Source organism: Panthera onca, chromosome C1 (genome assembly GCF_046562875.1).
Source record: "Panthera onca isolate mPanOnc1 chromosome C1, mPanOnc1 haplotype 2, whole genome shotgun sequence".
NCBI lineage: Eukaryota > Metazoa > Chordata > Mammalia > Carnivora > Felidae > Panthera > Panthera onca.
Genome location: NC_138346.1, coordinates 119,364,459 through 119,380,023, shown reverse-complemented (window position 1 = coordinate 119,380,023; position 15,565 = coordinate 119,364,459). Strand labels below are relative to the sequence as shown.

The 15,565-nt window shown below is 54.5% G+C and overlaps 1 protein-coding gene across 1 annotated transcript in view; it reads left to right on the top strand.

The window, feature by feature from the left end:
- PHGDH (phosphoglycerate dehydrogenase) overlaps positions 1–13,256 on the top strand; it is a 32,969-nt gene extending 19,713 nt beyond the window's left edge. The window contains exons 6-12 of the mRNA XM_060621724.3: positions 3,612–3,744; positions 4,242–4,390; positions 5,806–5,958; positions 9,501–9,633; positions 10,591–10,721; positions 11,792–12,029; positions 12,953–13,256. Of these exons, the coding sequence (XP_060477707.3) occupies positions 3,612–3,744; positions 4,242–4,390; positions 5,806–5,958; positions 9,501–9,633; positions 10,591–10,721; positions 11,792–12,029; positions 12,953–13,107 (1,092 nt within the window). The 3' untranslated portion in view covers positions 13,108–13,256. The remainder of the gene's footprint in view (positions 1–3,611; positions 3,745–4,241; positions 4,391–5,805; positions 5,959–9,500; positions 9,634–10,590; positions 10,722–11,791; positions 12,030–12,952) is intronic.
- Positions 13,257–15,565: the final 2,309 nt, after the last annotated feature.

Here is a 15,565-nt window from a genome sequence, read left to right as displayed (position 1 = left end):
CATGGTGCATGATCCATGCCGTGTCTCTGTGCTCCTCCTTTCTCAGGACAAAGCCTCCCGAGGCAGGCAGCTCCTATCTCAGTCTGGTAACTGCAGTTCCTGCTGCCCTAGAGTACTGATTTTCAAGTTCTTCCCAGAGCCTCAAATTCCAGAAAGGTGCCTTAGGGACACAGGGAGGGGGACCCTCGGGAGACAGTAGGTGGTGGGGCTCTGGGCCTTCACCTCTGCAGCCTTGGTCAGTTTTTATATTGGGTTTCTGGTAAGATTTCATTGTCAAAGGGGAGAGAGTTCTAAGGCAAAAAAATTGGCTGTGGGGTAGAAAGGGGGTATGACGGGGAGGCGCCTTTCCTTTGAAGGCCCCCTTGCTCTCTGGCATCCACTGCTAAGCCAGAGGGCCCAGAGTAGGCGTAGGCAGCCTCTCCTGCCTTCTGTGTCACCAGTGGGGAGGTGGCTGTGCATGAAAAGCTAGGCTTCCGCTGCTGCCCAGCAACAGGAGGCTGGTGAGGCCGGGGTTCAGGCGTGGAGCCCCTCTGCGGGTGTCCCTAAGGCTCCTCTAGGAATAGTCATCGGATGGTATGTACCTGGAATTGTTCCAACTTCTGTCCATCAGGACATCTGACCCTTTCCAGGACCCGTCAGGACCCTACTCAGACATTGGTCTCCTGGGCCCAGTGTCACTCTTCCTACTCCCCACTCCTCCCCTAATGGTTTCCTGATGTGAGAACCCCAACTCCTGGCTGAGTTCAGCTCCTGTCTGCCCTGAGGATCTCGAGTGAAAAATGCAAACGGGTTTTCTCAGCCGAATTCTTCCCTGCAGTTGTCTACAGCTGAACAAGAGAAAGAAAGCTGAGTCAGGGCCCGTTGACCACTGTGGAAGATGCCCATCTCCTCCTTCCCCATCTCCCCCTTTAGCTATAGGCCCCTCCCGTGGGGACGCTGAGCCAGGCTCGGCCCGCAGGACCCTTCCTCCCAGCATCCCCCCGCTGCTTCTTGGCTCCTGAGAGCCCAGAAGCCCTAGCGTTGCGTGAACTTGCCTCCATGAGGCTTGGCTTTGTGACCTCTGCTGGTGTTCCCGACCTGTCCCCACTCACATGAACAAAGTACATCAGGATTAGACATGAACAGGGCCATTGTTCCGGACAGCCTCTGAGCCGGCAGACAAAGAGGACTTGTAAGGACATGGGCAGAGATCCTCTCTCCTCCCCCGGACACCTCATTGTCCCCACGAAACGAATAGGTTCTATCTGAAGGGAATGACCATTTGGGCTGGGGTGGTCATGACCTTGTGACCTACAGCCTCTCCCCCCAAACCTCCACCTTGGCTTTCCTGGTTCCACGAGGCTGATGATGAAAAACGTGATCTGAAATCTGTACCTTATTCATAACCAACCATTTTCAGTTCCTTCTCTGGAAGGGCTGAATTTTATATAGAAAGCTTCTTTGCTGTGATTTTCTAAGATAACTTGTATGTTTCCCCCAAAGAATTGGTGATCAGTGGGGGAAACAGTACAAAGCACAGGAAAACATACAGGAGCAAAAAATTCCACCACACAGAGGTGACCACCGCTAAAGTGTTCAAGTATTATGCGTTCTGTTCTGTTTGTTTGTTTTTGTTTAATCCTGGGCCATCTCTGAACATTGTAGGGTTCACCTGTAACGTTTCCGGGTTAAGGGAACTTTTCTTTTCAAGGAATATTGAATTATTGAATGTTGGAGCAGGGGAGGACTTTGAAATCATCCACCTAATTCCTCTACTTAGGACTGGGGACCCAGGTCCAGGCCTCCTGGTTCGGTGTCCGCCCCTTGGCTTCTGCCGGTGTGCCCAGGTCAATTGGCTGTCCTGCCTTCTTGAGGACATTGATGCCTTTGAGATTTTTATGGCTGCTCCATCTCTTTCCCCCAGTCAATGCTGCTGACATGGACCAAGCTGAAGGAGAGAGTTCGGGGTCGACCTCCTGGGTAGACCCGACAGAAAGTGGATTAAGTCTTTGCTGTTGAAAGAGGTGTGATGCTTCATGGCTGGTTGCGGGTTCTTCCCAGCTTCTTGTGCTGGCTTGGTAACCTTCAGAGCGTTGCCCTTGCTGAGACATGTGCGACTGGCACCCAACACTGGTTCTGATGCAGGAGAGAAGTGTCTATTTCCTCCACCCCTGTCTTCTCAGGAGGGGCTGTGAGCCTCTCTACCTGATGTAGAAGGATGGGCACTGTGGGCACAGGCCCCAAAATCCAAACACTGGTTCTTGTCCCCACGCCACCATTTGCCCCCTGTGTGACCATGACTAAATCATTTCACCTCGCTGCCTTACTTTCCTCATCTGTAAAGTGGGGGAAATCATCGTGCCTAATCCATTGGATATGACATAGTAAATGCAAAAGGAGTGTTCGCCATTATGAGCGATGACTACTCCTCCTTTCTTCTTTCTTCTGAGCTTTGTCTTCTCCAACTGTCCTTCCCTCACCGGTATCTGATGGCCTTTGGTAAATACCATGAGGCTGATGGAGTCTGTACCCCCGGAGTTTCCTGCCTGCCCCTTGTCTCCCAGGAGTCGGCCTCCCTTCCTTCTCAGCAGCCTCGGAGAGGTCACTCCGCCTGGGGAATCCCCTCCTCCCCTGTCAGCCCAGAACGTTCTTCTGGGTCCCTCCCCATCCACGGTTCCTTTAGGTCTCCCTTTCCTCCCTCTTGACATCCTTGTTCCGGGCCCCCATCAAACTTGTCTTGTTGAAAGGATCCGTCTCCCATCCTTTAGACCTCTGTGTGATTAGTCACCAAGTCGTGCCTTCCAAGACAAGATGCATTTTAAGAAACTTCAAGAAGGAACCAAACTTTCCTCGCTGATGTGTCTACACCACTCCCCAGTGTCCATTCTTGGTCTCCTTGATCACACTGCCCCCACCCCCTGCTTCCTCACTCTGCTGAAGTTGTCAGTGCCCCTGCCTGCGCTCTGACCCCGTGGGTCCTGGGCCACGGCCAGCCTGTCCTCTCTTGCCTGGTTGTACCCCACAAGTGCATCACTGCTCCCCAAGTGGTCGTCCTGCCTCTCCGGGGCTCCCTGCTTGCCATGAGTTTCTGAGCTCCACCTTTCCCCCCGCACCCCCCTATGCTGCTTTTGCATCTGTTGATGGTTAAGGGCCTGGGCCTCCCTTTGCACTCGGGGCCCGCTCCTCCTAATGTGTGAGCCCCACTTTCTCCAGCTCTAAAATAGAATAGTGCCAGCCTTTACTGTATTATTGTGAGAGGTAAACCAGCGTTTGGAAAAGTTTAGCAACAGTGGCTCACTAAACGGCCACCGTTATTAATAATACCAATACTAAAATTTTTTTTTTTTTTTTTTAATTTTTTTTCCACGTTTTTTATTTATTTTTGGGACAGAGAGAGACAGAGCATGAACGGGGGAGGGGCAGAGAGAGAGGGAGACACAGAATCGGAAACAGGCTCCAGGCTCCGAGCCATCAGCCCAGAGCCTGACGCGGGGCTCGAACTCACGGACCGCGAGATCGTGACCTGGCTGAAGTCGGACGCTTAACCGACTGCGCCACCCAGGCGCCCCACCAATACTAAAATTAATAGTGACATCAGCTCCTCTCTCTGTCTCTCTCTCGCTTCTGACCAGACTATAGGGTACGACCCCATCATTTCGCCGGAAGTCTCGGCCTCCTTTGGTGTTCAGCAGCTGCCCCTGGAGGAGATCTGGCCTCTCTGTGATTTTATCACTGTGCACACACCTCTCCTGCCCTCCACCACGGGTACGTGTGTCCCTGCTGATGGGTTGGCCTCAGAAGCCACAGACCGGATCAGGGTGGGCCCTCCGTCTGGCCCTTCTGCAGATGCTGGTGACCAGGTCCCTCGGGCATGGCGTACGGTGATGCTTTGTTAGCCGGCCCTGCATCACACGGAGCAGGGGTGAGCTAGCTGAAAATGCACGGTATGAACTGGGTCAACATGTCCGACCAGTGATCCCACAGTGTTTTCCTGGGGCCACTGCTGGCCTTTCTGGTTCTGGGGCCTGCTCAATGCACGAATACCTCAGGCAGTACTAGGATGTTTCTAAACTGAGTTAGGCCTAAGTCTGGAACAGAGACTTTTGCTCCAGAGCGTCCGAGAAGGGAGAGGTGAGACCAGAGAGGCTGTCGCCCTGCTGGAAGGAGGCCAGCGGGGAAGGAGCTGGTGTGGGCAAGGGGGGGCCTGGTACTGGTGCCCGGATGCCAAGCACCGGCGCTGCAGTAAATCTCTCTCCTCGCAGGTTTGCTGAATGACAGCACCTTTGCCCAGTGCAAGAAGGGGGTGCGTGTGGTGAACTGCGCTCGGGGAGGGATCGTGGACGAGGGTGCCCTGCTCCGGGCCCTGCAGTCGGGTCAGTGTGCTGGCGCTGCACTGGACGTGTTTACGGAGGTGAGTGCCTGGCAGAGGACAGGAGCAGTGAGCGGAGCGGCCCCGGGCAGAGAGCCCGGCAGGCACAGAGGCCTTTGGCTTAGGGTCTCTAGCACCTGTGGTAAACGGGACAAATCGTGTTGCCATAGATCACACCCTTGTGATCTGAGGAGCCCTTGCAGAGCTTACTACAGAGACAGCCATGTTGTTTTTTGCAACACTCAGATGTTAAATAGGACCCAATTCCTGGTCGCAGGCGCCCTCCACTGCTGCCATGCGGATAACTTCTGGGGAGACGGCGCCACAAATGAGTTCTGAGGTTGAGGACCTGGGGCAGAGAGAGGTCACTTGGGGCAGGGTGTAATGTATTGGTGCAGGTCTCTGATGAAATGAATCCCATTGCCAAGAAGACGTTCCACCCAGTGTCTGTTGGCTTATCCTCTCTTCAGGGAAGGAAACGAAGCCCGAGAATAATGGCTGGAAGTGTCCCCCTGGTCCTGAGCATGGGCTGCTCTTTCTGTCTCTCCACGGGAGAGCTGGAATGATGGATAGGGCATTTCCACTCGGATGCTGTTGGCCTCTCTCAAAAGCCCTGCCACCAGCATCAGAGATCCGGGAGAAAGAGCAGGGATTTGGGATTAGGCAGCTGGGGGTTGCTGGTTACTTGCGGTGGGGCCTCGGCGGGTCCCCAGCCCTCTCTGAGCCCTGGAGCACTCACTGTGTCTTCCCTGCCCAGGGACACAGTGCCTTGGGTTGGTACTCCCGGTCATCTTAACCAGACGGTAAGCTTCTCAAAGGCAGACTCACGCCTGGCCATCCCCCAGCCCAGCACCTTCCTCTTGCTGTCTTTGGCCTCCTCATGGCACTTGCTAATATGTGGACAGCACTCACAGGCCCAAGAGGCCAGACAAGAAACCTGAGTGATGTTCCCAAAGGCAGTGCGTTGTGCTCAGTGAGCCGAAGGGTAGGAGGGACACTGGAGGGTGGGCAGAGGGGCTCGGGTGGACCGCCTGTTGTGGTGACAGCCAAGATGTGACACCTGTGCAGAGAGCCTACTGTGTGAAGAGCTGACAGCCCATGCTGCATGGATTCAGGGGAAAAACCAGTAACAGCAACACTGGCTGACAGCCTCCTGAGTTACTGGCACATAATCTGCACAGCAGTGTTACCGGATGGCTGGTATTAGCCCATTTTATAGATGATGAAACCAAGGCTCAGAGAAGTAGGTGGAGATTTACCCGAAGGCGCACAAACGGTGGAGCTGAGATGCAAATCCCATCCATCCTTCTGTCCACTCTGCCGTGGTGGGACATTAATGAGGAAGCCGGGCCTGGAGACCAGCGACCTGGCAAGACTGAAGTAGAAGGCGTCGTCACCCCTGCCCTTCTCTCCATTTTCCCTGGGCAGCCAACCAAGAGGTGTCTCTTCCTGGGTAGGAGCCACCGAGGGACCGCGCCTTGGTGGACCACGAGAGCGTCATCAGCTGCCCCCACCTGGGTGCCAGCACCAAGGAGGCCCAGAGCCGCTGCGGGGAGGAGATTGCCATCCAGTTTGTGGACATGGTGAAGGGGAAGTCCCTGGCGGGGGTGGTAAGTATGGCCAAGTGGGGCTGGAGCCCAAGGTTCAGGGGGAGGAACAGGAGCGGGGCATCTGGTTTTGGGGAGTGGTGATAGCTCCTGTGAGCGGTAGTGTGCCGATCTGATTCTGCTCTGGGAGCAGAAGACAAGGAGTCCCCTGAGCCAGGCCTGTGGGTGGGGTGGCAGGAGCTGCCCTGTCCCAGCCTTGGTAGCTACAGCCGGGCCTTGGGAAGCCGGCTCGGCACTGCTATATTGTAGCCTTGCTGCTGAGATTGCTGCTCTTCCCAGGGTCTGGGCTCCGGAGAAACGCTCCTTTGTTCTCCACAAGCCTCGGGAATGAAGGAGTGTGGCCTGGGTGATGCTGGATGATGCTGGATGCCGCGGGGAGTGGCAGCTGGGGGACCGGCCGGTGGAGAAGCTTGTCAGAGTCCTCTCTCACCTCCGAGGCCTGAGTGCTCCTTGTCCCATGTCCACCTTAGAACCCTGGGCGGGGCGAGTCCCCAGTCCCAGAATGAACCCCCCCCCAAGCCCCCTCTCTTTCCCCAAATCATGGCCTGGTATCCCTACTTCCTCTCTTAGCTCATACTCAGCCCTTCCTGGCACATTTTGCCTCCAAGCTTAACTTACTTAACTTACTTCCGGTCCCGTCTCAATCATTCAGTCTTTGGATGTCCCTTAAGCTCCAGTGGGTACCAGAATCTGTCCTAACCCTCTGGGGACACCGATGACTAAGGAAAGCATAGCTCTCTTTCAGGGGGGCTTGCCACCCCTTCACAAAGACTTGCTTGACCTTTCCAGTCCAGTTTCAACCCATTGGCAATGGACCATATTCTCCCTTGTTAAGATCTCGTGAGTTTATATCTTTAAGTTCTGAATCACTACTCCAGAAGGGAGCCAAGGCTGGTCCCCGACCTTCCTGGCTGAGCCTCAGCCTGGGGATTTTCACAGCCGAGGACGGAACCATAGCAGGAGAGACACAGGATGCTTTGTTCAGCCCGCCAGCCCTGGTTTGATAGCCCAGCTTTCCGGGCCACCCTCCCATCTACACCCTGAGGGAGTAAGGGAGCCAGCTGCTCCCCTGAAGGACCGACCCCATCCCCCGCCCCCAGGGCCAGCCTGGTGGTCAGCAACCACACTTGGGCAGCCCATCTGTGTGCCTCTCCCCTATGTATTCTGCGTCACTTGTCTCCCCAGAGTGGGGGGCACTTTCTCCCTTTGCACATCTAGTTTCTGAGCAGGTCCCCCCAGGTGATGCGCTGGGACCTGGGCTGAGGCCTGGGCAGTGGCCAGTATCCACCAACTGGGGCTGGGCTTTTCCCTTTGTAGCCCTTTGCCAGGCATGCGTCTGCCCACCTGTCACAGCTCTTGGGAGTTCCCATGGTGTCATTAGGTCATGGTGGCATTCCAGGCCTTTTCATGCTGGGGGCTCCTTACCACCAGCTCCATCAAATGGAACCACAAGCTATTCCCATCTTATATCAGAGGTAAACTCTTTTGGTCAAAGTAAACTTGGGCAAAAAAAATTTTTTAATTATTTTTAATGTTTATTTATTTTTGAGAGAGACAGAGCGCAAGGCTGGAAGGGACCGAAAGAGAAAAAGACACAGAATCCGAACCAGGCTCCAGGCTCTGAGCTGTCAGCACAGAGCCCGATGTGGGGCTCAAACCCACGAACTGTGAGATCGTGACCTGAGCCGAAGTCTGAGGCTTAACCAAATGAATCACCCGGGTGCCCCTAGACTTGGGAAAATTTAAGTCTCACGCAAAGCGGCTGGTTGTCCTGCGGTAGGGTTTTGGAAAGAAAGACATTTGTGTCACATGGGAAATCTCTCCCCGTGTGTCCACTTCAGTTTCGTTCTGTCCTAACCTTAGACACAGACTAACAGTAGGGTCAGGCGCCTGACTCTTGGAGCCCTCCTGCTTGTTCTGTGACCCTGCAAGGAGCACCCCCGGGTTGGGTTCCGCAGGGGCTGCCCAGAAGACACTTTCCTCCACGTCCTGCAGGCTCAGCCCAGCCCCCTGGCGGGTGGCACTTCCACTCTGCTCCTGGCCACTGGGCCTGCCTCGTCCCACCTCCTGGTTCACTGCTGCTCTTTTCTGTGTCCCCTTGGAGAGGAGCAGGGGAACCCTGCCACAGGAGCCCTCGAGCCAGGATGCCACCCGCGCAGAAGGGTCTGGTGGGAAGCTCTGCCCCCTGGCTATTTCCAACATCAGCAGCCTGTTTGATTTGGATCAACCCCAGGTTTCAAATTAAATCCTTCAATTCTTTGGTTCTTTTTACACGTTGAGTCACCGAAGTGGCCAATGCTTAATTTCAGAGCCAGACCATCTTTTTTCTTTTTTCTTTTCTTTTCTTCTTTTAAGTTTATTTATTTATTTTGAGAGAGAGTGCACATGCAGGGAAAGGACAGAGAGAGAGGGAGAGAGAGCATCCCAAGTAAGCTCTGTGTTGTCAGCACAAAGCCCTACACAGGGCTCAAACTCACAAACCATGAGATCAGGACCTGAGCTGAAATTAAGAGTCAAATGCTTATCCAACTGAGCCACCCAGGTGCCTCACCCTTTTTTCTGGGTAGAGTTTATTTACAGAGCCAGACCATCTTGAGCCACAAAATGGAATCAAAATTCTGACCCAGGACAAGCTGGCTTTGTTATCAAGTTCCTGGTTGGGGGTCCAGACCTGCCCTAGACTTCTACCTTTAAAAAAAATTTTTTTTAGCATTTATTTATTTTTGAGAGAGAGAGAGAGACAGAGCACAGCAGGGGAGGGGCAGAGAGAGAGGGAGACAGAGAATCTGAAGCAGGCTCCAGGCTCTGAGCTGTCAGCACAGAGCCAGGCATGGGGCTTGAACTCATGAACCACGAGATCATGACCTGAGCCGAAGTCAGATGCTTAACCGCCTGAGCCACCCAGGTGCCCCTAGACTTCTACCTTTAGAAGGACATGTGGCTTTTGCCCCCTTTAGCTGCCCAGGTTGCCTTGTGGTGGGCCAACGTTTGAAAGGTGATAGGATCGTCAAGAGTATGTGAATCCAACTTCACAAATTGTGATATTTGGTCAAAGTGATTAATCACCATGTACACACACACTCACTGTTTTTTAATTGAGGTATAAAGTAAATAGGAAGGCATCCTGGAACGACCTACCACTCTAGGTCCAAGTGATCTGTGACTTGCCATACAGCTTACATCAAAGACCCACCTTCCTACTGTGCCGTCCGGACCCTTCCCCAGCACAGGAAAGACCAGTCTCCCACGGCGGGGGGGTGAGGCTGGCACTGTTCAGGGAGGGAGACATTCCATTATCCCCCTTCTGGAGATTTGGAATGGTCTTAGCCTTTTGTGTGCTTTTCTGGCTTTACAGCAATCCCCAGCAAGTTATTGTCTTGTTGGTGGCTGATGGAAGTTGCCTTCCCTCCCAGCCCCTCAGGCACACGAAGCAAGGATGGGTCTGTGCCTTTTGCTGTCTACGTGGAGCTGTGGTTGGTAGCCGAGATGGGCAGACGTTTGCCCCTCCTTTTCCTGACCTTAGCTCTGCTCCCCTTTCTGTGCAGGTGAACGCCCAGGCCCTTACCAGTGCCTTCTCTCCACACACCAAGCCTTGGATTGGTCTGGCAGAAGCTCTGGGGGCACTGATGCGAGCCTGGGCTGGATCCCCCAAAGGGACCATCCAGGTGGTAACACAGGGTGAGCTGGGGACACTGCAGAGGCAGGGGAAGAGGGTTGTGTGTACAGCAGTTCAGCGACAGTGAGGGACTGGGAAGCAACTTGACCTGGTCTTGTGACCCCATGTCCCATGTTATGTCCGCATATGGCTCACTTGCTACCCAGTGGGGACAGAGGGGAGGGGCGCAGAAAAATCACTGGGAAATACATGTGATTTTCACAAGTCACGTTTATATAGTATTTTTAAGATGTAGGTATTCTGGGTGCCAGAGAAACCTCCACAAGAGACAGAGTTTCACATGAGAGGCCACAGGATTGGTGGAGGGAGTCCCAGATTAAGCGACAGGACCTTTGATTCTGGGTTTGGCGCTGTCGCTTACCTGCTGTGTGACTTTCCTTTCTCTGAGCCTTGGGTTCTTGAAAAGTGAGAGTTGGGGTGGGCGTGCTAGACGAGGCGGTGGGACAGTTCGGGCTCTGTGACATAGTAAGGTGGGTCCTCGGGCAAGCCGATGGTCCTGGGGAGCAGTTGATCAGCTGGGGAGTGGGAATGAGGACAGTACTTGAGGTCTGCCCTCAGGCTCCACCCACTTTTGCAGTGGGTCCAGCCTGTGCAGATGTGGTGAGAGATGGGGGAGGAGTCTAGCTCTCCAAACCCTGCCGAGGCTTGCCCCCCACTATGGCCTGCTATGCATCTGCTCACTTGGGGAGAGCTCGGGGGTGGTTAGACCCTGAGCATTGCCAGTAATAGGCAAGGTCAGAGCCAGGGGATCCCCGGAGGAAACAATGCAGGGAACTGGGTGGCAGTTACTGGCTCTCTGCCCTCCAGAGGGAAGCAGAACTGCCCCGGGCAGGGTGGGGGGTGGGGGGGACAGGGCAGCGAGGAGGCCGCGACCCAAAGCTAGGCGCCAGTGGTCTCCGGCCCGCGGCTCCTGTGTTGTTCACCAAACGGTGATCTTATGATAACTTCTCCGTCCCCAGGAACCTCCCTGAAGAATGCTGGGAACTGCCTGAGCCCCGCGGTCATTGTCGGCCTCCTCAAAGACACTTCCAATCAGGCGGATGTGAACTTGGTGAACGCCAAGCTGCTGGTGAAAGAGGCTGGCCTCAATGTGTGTGCCCCTCGCCCCCCCTTTCCTTTCCCTCTGGGCCCTGCCCTTCTCTCCCTACCTTTCCAGAATATGCTTACAGTCCCGCTCATTGAGTGGGAGCCCCGAGTGCAGGCCCCGTCATTGACACTGACCGTCTGTGATAGGCAGCCATCGTTTCTCTGTCCGCCTGCCTCTGAGTGTTGCTGAGTGAACCCAGCACACCTGATAGTGCTTTGTGTATAGGTGCCCCATGAGAATGGGAGGCCGGAGCAGCACCCCTATTTTACAGCTGAGGAAGATGAGGGGCCAGGCTGCATCTGGCCGGAGGCTGGGAGGTAGACCAGCAGTCTCTGACTCCTCTTACCATAGCACCCAGTTTCTTTCTTTCTTTCTTTCTTTCTTTTTTCTTTTTTTTTTTTTTAACACTTGTTTATTTTCAAGAGACAGAGTGTGAGTGGGGGAGGGGCAGAGAGAGAGGGAGACACAGAATTCCAAGCAGGCTCCAGGCTGCAAGCTGTCAACACAGAGCCTGATGCGGGGCTCAAACCCACCAACTGTGAGATCATGACATGGTCCGAAGTCGGACGCTTAACCGACTGAGCCACCCAGGCGTCCCCATAGCACCCAGTTTCTTGATTAGCTTGCAAATTCTGGAAGCTTCCTACACGGCCCTCATGCCTCCCCTTTGGTGTCTTCCCCTCTGCTTCCCTTTTTAGAGCACAGTCTGCATTTCTCAGCCAGCGGGACCTCCCATGTGTCCCCTCTTCTGCTCCTCCTCCACTAGGCCAGGGACTCTGTGCAGGAAGTGGTGGGCAGGGCGGGCCGCCCCCATTCTCCTCCTTCCCACCTCCCAGCCTTTGCCCGTACCTGGCAGATCTCTCTTTGCCCTCCCTTGACGGAGGCCGTTGACTGTCCCAGGAAGCTAATGCTCAGGGACACCTGACTGGGCCCATTGGCCCTCTCCTCCGGCCCTGAATCGCTGAGCGTGTTGACCGGCTTGGAGCGCTACAGATCAGCAGTGAGGTGGACACAGAGGGGGGTTGCAATGCAGCCGGCAGGCATAACGGAGCCCCCTTGCCTTCTCCCCGCAGGTGACCACCTCCCACAACCCTGCTGGGCCAGGGGAGCAGTGCTGTGGGGAAAGCCTGTTGACCGTGGCCCTGGCAGGTGCCTCCTACCAGACTGTGGGCTTGGTCCAGGGCACCACGCCAGTGCTGCAGGCGCTCAACGGAGCTGTCTTCAGGCCAGAGGTGCCTCTCCGCAGGGGTCTGCCCCTGCTCATCTTCCGGGCTCAGCCGGCTAATCCTGCGATGCTGCCCACCATGATTGGTGAGGAGGGGTTCGTAGGGCTGGCCTGTGCCCTTGAAGCAGGGGCGAGTGTGTGTGTGGCACAGGACTGGGGCGGGGTGGGGGGGGCGGTGGTCTTCCCTGACATTGGACTCCATGGACCTTTGCCTCCTGTAGCCCCTCTCTGCCCCTCAGGGCATTTCTGGATCTGTAGCACACAGTGGGGGTGGGGGTGGGGGGTCTGTCCTGCCAGTTCCCAGAACATTTGGGAAGTGGATACAGAGTTCAGAGAGAAAGTGCCTTATCTCAGGTCACAGAGCCGTGGGCCAGCGGTAGGACCCCAGAGCCCCTACTGACTGGCCTGCTCACCATATTAAGCACACAGCGTGGACGTGCCTGGAGAGCTGGGTCCCAGGCCTCTGGGCCCAGGAACTCTGAATCTTTGAGTGTGGCTCTCCTGCCTGCGGGCCAGACGGCAACCAAGCCTGTGTAGACATCCGCTCCGGCAGTCGTGAGCGTTTTGGACCTGCCCCAGGCCTCTGGCACCGGGACACTGGGAGTTTTGGAGCCCTTCCAGGTTTGGCTGAGTGCATCCACAGACCTCAAAGGGCCTAATTTCACCATCCTTGCCAGCTGACCAGAGGCACTTTCCCCTGCTTTTCTCCTTTGCTGTTGGTCCAGATAAAACCGACAACAAGCAAGTCAGGAGAAGGCTCGAAATCTGTGCCTGGATCTTCCCTTCTCTGCCTTGCCTGATGGTCAGGGTGTTCCTAAAGAGTCTCTGGATAGCGAGGGAAGCTGGGAAGGTGCCCTGGTGAACTGTCCCTTAGCTCTTTGATTCTGAGACTATCACCCCCCATTGCAACTTTGATCACAGGAATCCAGGACTTCCAATCCTGCTCCCTGCCTCTTGCTTCTTCCCCCATGCCCCGTGCCAACCAGGAGTTTGTCTGTCTATTTCCCAGGCCTTCTGGCAGAGGCAGGAGTGCAGCTGCTGTCTTACCAGACCTCGATGGTGTCAAATGGGGAGACCTGGCACGTCATGGGCCTCTCCTCTCTGCTGCCCAGCCTGGATGCGTGGAAGCAACATGTGACTGAGGCTTTCCAGTTCCAGTTCTGAGCCCTGGGGGCTTTTCTGAAGAAAACCTGCCCACCGTGACCAACAGAGAGAGGAGATCCACATCTCTCAGGCCGACACTGCTTACTCTGCAGACCTCAGCTGACCTCTGTAGAGCAGAGAGAACCACCCAATAAAAAGCCTACCCCAGATCTCCAATGCGCTGCTGTTATTACCCTGAAGAGCCACCAGAGGGCACCCGCAGGCAGCCGTGGGCAAGGTTCGGCTGCAGGAGGGTAGTGGGTGTGGCGGGAGAGTGGGGTGAGCAAAGTGCATGCCTGGGTGTGTGCTTAGAAGAGGGATCCCTCTCTTGTCTGTCTCTCAGGTTATTCAAGCACATTTTTTTGCAGGTAGAAAACTTGGTATTTCAGAATCATGTGGTATTTCAGATCCCTTCCATCTGGGAGTATATGTGCACGTGAAAAAAACAGAATTCCTCAAACGGGCACATTATGCACCAGGTACCAGGCTAGGTGATTTGCCTAGGAGGAAGCTTAAAACCCAGACCGTTCCCAAAGAAGTCACCATTCAGTGGGAGGGACAGCACACAGAGGCCACTGGGTGTGCTGAGGTGTGTATGAATTCATGTTGAGTCCAGAAGAGGCATGATTTGAGCTGAGGGTGATATCCCTGAGGTGTTCGGAAGGTTTCATAAGGGGAAGAAAGTAAGTTAAGGTATGAGGCATGAGAATACTTGCGATTTCACAAAGCCAGCTCAGAACGGGTTGGACAGTGTATTACTTGACTTTAAAAAAGAAAAAAAAAAGATGGTTTTCACGAAACATGACAGAATGGCACTCTCTGACCCTAAGGGCTTTACCTTTTGATGGTTCCCCCCCTTTAGGAGGAGATGACCTATACCTACCTTGGGCCCAATAGCATCTGTTTTTGAGGCTCCCATCTGGACTGAGAAGGCCTGGCCCAGGGCTGCTGGTGGGCATTCGCGGGAGCGACCCCCCACTATGGCCTCTTGAGTGCTGTGATTGAGTGAAAGGCCCAGGGGAACCACCGGGGATGGTGGCTGTGCTGTGTCTGCAGTGCTCCGAGAAAGGGGTGGGCCTTCAAGGAATGTCTAATTCTCCTAAACCTTTGTTTTCTCATCAGGAGGAGGGATGGGTGCCTCAGAACCCCAGCAAGGATTAAAGCGATTAACATGGGGTTTCTGGGAAGTGCACTTGGTAAATACCAGTTTCTTCATCCCTTTCTTTGAGAGTAGACTGCAGGTCTCCCTCAGTCTCTTTCACGGAATCCCATGCACCAACGAGGCCTTCCCTTGAGGCCACCGATCCTAGAAAAACAGGCTGAAACTGATCAAGTTCCAAAGTGCGTTGAAATTCGAACTCAACATTCAGTCTCGGTGTTTTTCTTCAAAACTCTCTGGACACACCGTGCTTGGTGCTCAAAGGTGGTCAGAACAACTTCTGAGAACTCTAACTACTGGAGCATCTCTAAGTGGCTTTCTAGCCTTGGTGGCATGAAAAGGCATGGGACAATTTCCTTGCATCGTCTTGTCCCACGACCATCCACATAACTCCCAGATCCATAAAAGCAAGACTTGCAAACCCAGCTGGTGCCACACAGAGGATGCTGTGTTTATTCCTCGGTGTCCCTCTGTGGTTTGTGGCATCTCTGTACACCTCACTTTGGAGAGCAATGTCATTCTTGTGTATCTTGGCCTGGAAGGAGAGGCGTGCCTTCAGCTCTCTGATGGAAGCAGTGGGCCGGCCAGTCTTCACGGCTGTGTTGATGCGTCATGTGATGCATTCCTGCTCGAGGCACCTGTAACGTGGCTCGCTGCCCTTACCTAGTGATCCTTTCATCCTCTTTCCTGCTCCAGGTCACCCAGGGCAATTTTTTTTTTTTCCTACACAGGGAAATTCTTTACCCGCCAGCCCTCTGTGGACAAATAAACCAATGATAGTAGCAGACTTTAGGGTGAACGTGGGACAGGGCAACTGAAAATCCTTCCCTCCTGTGCTGACTTTCCATAAGTGGGGAGGGCTCTTTTCACAGCCAGCAGGTGTCAGTTTCAAGGAAGTGCTCCCAGAGCCATGAGAGGAAGGCCCAGTGCTCTCAGTGAAGGAGGGGACTTGCATGGGGCCAGGAACCTCTGTGCAGTAGATGCAATGACCAATGACATCCTGGGTGCCCTGGGTTGAACCAGGGCTGATAATCGGCTGGTGTGCCAAGGGCACAGGCAACATCTATTCAACTGGTCGGCATCCTGATATCCTCGTTGTTAAATCTTTTTATGATCATGCCCACATTGTGTTCACATGACTCCTGAGTGGAGGCAGGCACCAGCATCAGGTGATATGGAAGGTTCTGGTTGCTCAGGCCAGCAGAGGCAGTTTCAGCACCAAGACCCCACAGTGAGCTCCGTTTGGATAGAAGGCAAGGAAGGCCCAGTAACTCTGATCTCAAGAACTCCGGTGAGTAGGGTTTTTTCCCCACGCCTACA